A 5,030-nucleotide genomic window follows, 5' to 3' on the forward strand; every position below is an offset into this window, starting at 1 on the left:
CATCAACTGTACATCCATCAACTCTACATTCATCCATCAACTCTCCAATCATCCATCAACTGCCCATCTATCTATTAACTGCACATCTATCCATTCATCATCCATCAACTGTACATCCATCCATTCATCCATTCATAAACTGTACATCCATCCATCCATCCATCCATTCATCAACTGTACATCCATCAACTCTACATCCATCCATCCATGAACAGTACATCCATCAACTGTACATCCATCCATCAACTGTACATCCATCCATCCATCAACTGTACATCTATCCATCCATCAACTGTACATCCATCCATCAACTATACATCCATCCATCAACTGTACATCCATCCATCAACTGTACATCCATCCATCAACTGCCCATCTATCAATCAACTGCACATCCACCCATCCATCCATTCATCAACTGTACATCCATAATCTGTACATCCATCCATCCATGAACTATACCTCCTCTGTGATTTCTTTTAAAAGTCAGCTAAAAACGTATCTTTTTAAATCTGCTTTTGCCTGAATTTGTTTTTTGCTTTTGTTTATCTGATTTGTTGAAGCATTTTGTGATTTTTATCTTGAGAAGCGCTATATAAATAAAGTTTTACTTACTTACTTTCTCCATCAACTGTACATCTATCCATCAACTGTACATCCATCCATCAACTGTACATCCATCCACACAGAGACAAACAACCATTCACTCTCTCTCTCACCTAGGGACAATTTAGATTTACCAGTCAGTCTAACATGCATGTTTTTTGTCTGTGAGAGAAAACCAGAGTACATGGAGAAAACCCACGCAGCACGGACAGAACATGCAAACTCCACCCAAAAAGGCCCCCTGTTGGGATTTCAACCGGCGACCTTCATGCTGAGAGGCAACAGCTCTATCAACTGAGCCACCCTGCCGCCTAGCGTGTAACTACGGTTGTGTTAATGTAAGCTTTTAGTTCCTTATTTTAGCTTTTAGCAACAGTTTTGCTAAGTGCAGCTTTAGCTACAATTGAGTAAAACTAAGTTTTTATACTGGCAGCACGGTGGCGCAACTGGTAGAGCTGCTGCCTCTCAGCGAGCAGGTCCTTGGTTCAAACCCCGGTCCAGGGGCCTTTCTGGGTGGAGTTTGCATGTTCTCTCCGTGCATGCGTGGGTTTTCTCCGGGTGCTCCGGTTTCCTCCCACACACCAAAAAAACATGCATGTTAGGCTGATTGGTAACTCTAAATTGTCCCTAGGTGTGAGTGAGAGAGTGAATGGTTGTTTGTCTCGTTTCTCTCTATGTGTCCCTGTGATGGACTGGAGACCCATCCAGGGTGTACCCCGCCCCTCTCACAGTGATTGCTGGACATGGGCACCGGCGACCCCCGTGACCCAAAATGGAATAAGCGGGTAAAGATAATGGATGGATGGATGGTAAAGATAATGGATGGATGGATGAAGTTTTTATACTGATTTGCTCTTTTTAGTTTTTAGATACAGTTGTGCTGATTTCAGCCTCTGTTTTTTTCCATTTACTAATCCAAATATTTCTGTTTTGATCAAGATGAAGAAGCATTCAGCGCTCAGCATTTAGCAGCATTACCCCCCCCCCCCCCCGGAAAGTCATGTTTCTTGTTTTTACTGATGTCCTCTGCAGTGCCATGAAAATAAACAAAGATTTAGCGGCTGGATGTTGAACTCGTTAGGAGTCAGCAGGAGATAAAGGGAGATGTTGTGGCAACACTTGGTGGCAAGAGAAAAATACACAAACACTTGAAATTAAAGTGAAAACATCTTTTCAGTACTAAATCTACTGAAACTAAAATATCCTCATTTAAACTCTATTATCAGATCAGAATGATGCATCCTCTCCAAGTCAGAATGAAGTTATGAATCAGCCTTACCCTGGCCAGGTACTTGATCTGTGTATCTGAGGTGATGCAGGCGTTGCCCTCTTCCTCACCATACTGCACATTGCCAAGGTGAAGCACGCTGGCGATGATGTTCAACAACTCCTGCACAGACGAAACACACGGGAGGAGGCAGTGAAACTCAGCCCAGCAGGAGGGTGTGGAGGGACACATGAAAACAATCAGAGAACAAAGGTTAGGGGATAAAAGCAGGCTGGCAGTAAAACTGAGGCTGTCTTCATGAGCCGCTTGCCTTTGATTCAGATTAGAGCAGAAGAACGTAGCAACCTGCACACACTCACACCTGTTGGCCCCTTTCTGAGCAGTGTGAGCTCTGGTTTGGAACCAAGCCCAGAACCCTGATGATGCAGGAAGACTCCCACGCTGAGCAGAAGTGAGTTTTAACTATATAATAACAGCTTCATGCACAGTTCTGTCTAACAAACATCCGCAGTCAGACAGAACCAGCCTGAGGCCCACAGAGAACTCCAGCGCTGCTGCAGCAACATTTACTCCTGTTTATCTGTGCTTACATTTCTTGACTTGTTTTAACAAATTATTAATGATTAAAGTTCAACAGATTCTGTCTATTCATGGAAACATCCAGCTGGTAATATTCCCACATCACATAAAGTCACAAACGTGCAAGGTAACGCCATGGGAAGAAGTGACCTTGTTTCACTTCTATTGTTTTATATACAGCGGTGCAACAGAAACCCTGTCTTTACCAAGATTCACATTGTACCCTCAGAAAAACAACATGTCATATTACATTCATACATAGCGTCACCCTTTGGCCCAGATTCACTAAGAACACTCAGTGCATGTTTTTGCACACCATTTGCACCCGCAATTTGTTCCTTCTGTAGTGACACGTACCCACGTGACTCACTACACTTCTCAGAGTAGTCTTCATGAAGCAAGCAGCACTAATTACATGCTGGTGCAAACACACCCATCAGGGTCAGCAGACGTTAGCCAATTTCATTCTTTTTGCGTCAGATTGTCCTTGCCGCACAATTCAAACTCAGTACTTCACTGGCTGTGGCTGTTGGGGATTAGTTGGAAAATGGCACCTCCAAAATGTCTCAAAACCCCTGCAGGGGCATTTCCAAAACAATCTTTTTGTTTGTTGTTTCTGAAGGCTGTCTTCATCCACAAGGAAACACCCAAAACACCTAAAAACGTTTTTAGTACCATATTTTTTTGTCCTATAAGTCATGTTTTGTTTTGTTTTTTTGCATAATTTGCATGCCCTGTGACTTATACGCCAAAGTGACATATTCAAATTTTTGGCTGAGATATGACCGTTTTCATTCATTCTGACTGAAAATATTGAACACTACCATTTTCAGCCGCTAGATGGCACTCGAGAAGTATGGCATGCCATTGTATCATGTAATAGGTAAACGTGGCTATAATGACAAGTTTTAAAAAGTTCAAGACAAAAACAACTGGACTTTTTTTATTATACTTTACTGTATACTTTATTATTTTTGTCTTGAACTTTTTTTAATTTACCAGGTCCTAGATGACTGACAATCATCTCCAAGCAACCGCAGGTGGGGCTATGACATCATTATTTTTAAAAGGCTGGCCTTTGGCTGTCCGTATGAAAATACAGGGGTAACATTTCAAGAGTTTGTTCTTACTCTGGAACAAGTTTTCCAAAGAATGACTGTTTCAGGGCTGTTAAAACACTGTTTTCATGTGAATGCATGACTGAAACGACAAACCTGAGTATTTACTAAATCCATCCCCATATGACCTGCCTCTCAGAAAACAGTAAGTACTTTGTAGTTCATACAAACTGTGTTGAGCTTTGACAATAATTCCCTGTTGTCCTGGACATTATTTACATAAACATGAACATGTTTTCCTCTAAACGCTGCATAATACCACATTTAAATGTGAGAAACTGAACACTGTTCAACGGGCAGCACAGTTTGAAGTGCAAATCTTCCTTTGTGAAGGTTTTGTGAGTTAGACAAATGCTAATTTCTTATGTGTACCAATAAAAATGTGCAATCTGTTGATAAATCCAGGCCTTAGTGTAATATGTTAATGTTTGAGGATGGATTTGCCTAATTTTAGATCTGATAAAGACCAAATAATTTTCATGATGTCCTGAGTTGTTAAACTTTAGAACCTAAAGAGGCTCTGTCACTGTCTGCCACGCCTGTACGGCCTGGTCCTCACCTCCACCTCATTGTCACTGAAGCCAATCACAGTCAGGGCTTTTCTCACCACCTTCCAGTCGCTGCGGTCATTGATGGAGCTCACTTTGGGACAGTTACCCTGCAAAACACCGAACAAGACAATAAATAAACAAACAAACAAGCTGAAACACTTTGTACACGTTCATCATGTGAATCTAACAGAACATTTAGGGTCGGTGTAATTACCATGTTCAACCCACAAAGTAGGTGATGTGTAAATGACTTATAAACACCTACTTATGTGTGACATAAACACTTATTAAGACAAACTCGTGTGTATGAAGTTGTTTGGAGGTTGTTGGGAGGTGTGTGTGTTAGTCCCATGAGTCAGTCCTCTAAGGAAAGCCCCTCTCGCTGCACTGAGAGCCAAAGAACATGAACTCCCGTTGGGACACAGACACACACCGATGGCTTCAGGCAGGTTAGGATGACGCTCTCTAGTGAACACATGAGCTAAGGCTGCTGACTGTATGAGCACATGAGTGTGTTGAGCAGGAGCAGAAACATTAGTTATCACCTGCAGCCGAAAGGCGAAGGTATATGATGATACTTTTACCCACGTCCCTGTCTGTGTTTGTACATCTGTCAGTTAGCAAAATATCTCGTAAATCACTGAACAAATGTTAAATGAAACATTAAAGGAATGAATCATTGCTTTTACGTCTACGACTGAGTAACTTCAGGGGAAATCCAGTTCAAAGCAGCTGCTACACTCTCATGACATTTGAAAACAAAAAACATGGCTCCATTAAATTTCTAATCTGTGAAATATAATCAATTTTCACAGATATGGAGCTAAAATTTGGTGTGGTAGTAGCTAAAAGTCATTCCCAATATGGTAGTCCCTCATTTATCACAGGGGAGCCGTACCCTGAAGACCCGCAATAAGTGAAAAACCACGAAATAGGAAGAGCAGTACA

At 41.7% G+C, this 5,030-nt stretch overlaps 1 protein-coding gene across 1 annotated transcript in view; it reads right to left on the reverse strand.

Annotated features, from left to right (window-relative positions):
* Window positions 1-5,030, reverse strand: part of LOC119411495 (unconventional myosin-Ic) — a 22,608-nt gene that overhangs the window by 9,556 nt on the left and 8,022 nt on the right. Inside the window, exons 4-5 of the mRNA XM_037678445.1 lie at window positions 4,091-4,189; window positions 1,886-1,996 (exon numbers count right to left, since the gene is read on the reverse strand). Of these exons, the coding sequence (XP_037534373.1) occupies window positions 1,886-1,996; window positions 4,091-4,189 (210 nt within the window). The remainder of the gene's footprint in view (window positions 1-1,885; window positions 1,997-4,090; window positions 4,190-5,030) is intronic.

Source organism: Nematolebias whitei, chromosome 6 (genome assembly GCF_014905685.2).
Source record: "Nematolebias whitei isolate Nwh7 chromosome 6, NemWhi1, whole genome shotgun sequence".
Classification (NCBI taxonomy): Eukaryota; Metazoa; Chordata; class Actinopteri; order Cyprinodontiformes; family Rivulidae; genus Nematolebias; species Nematolebias whitei.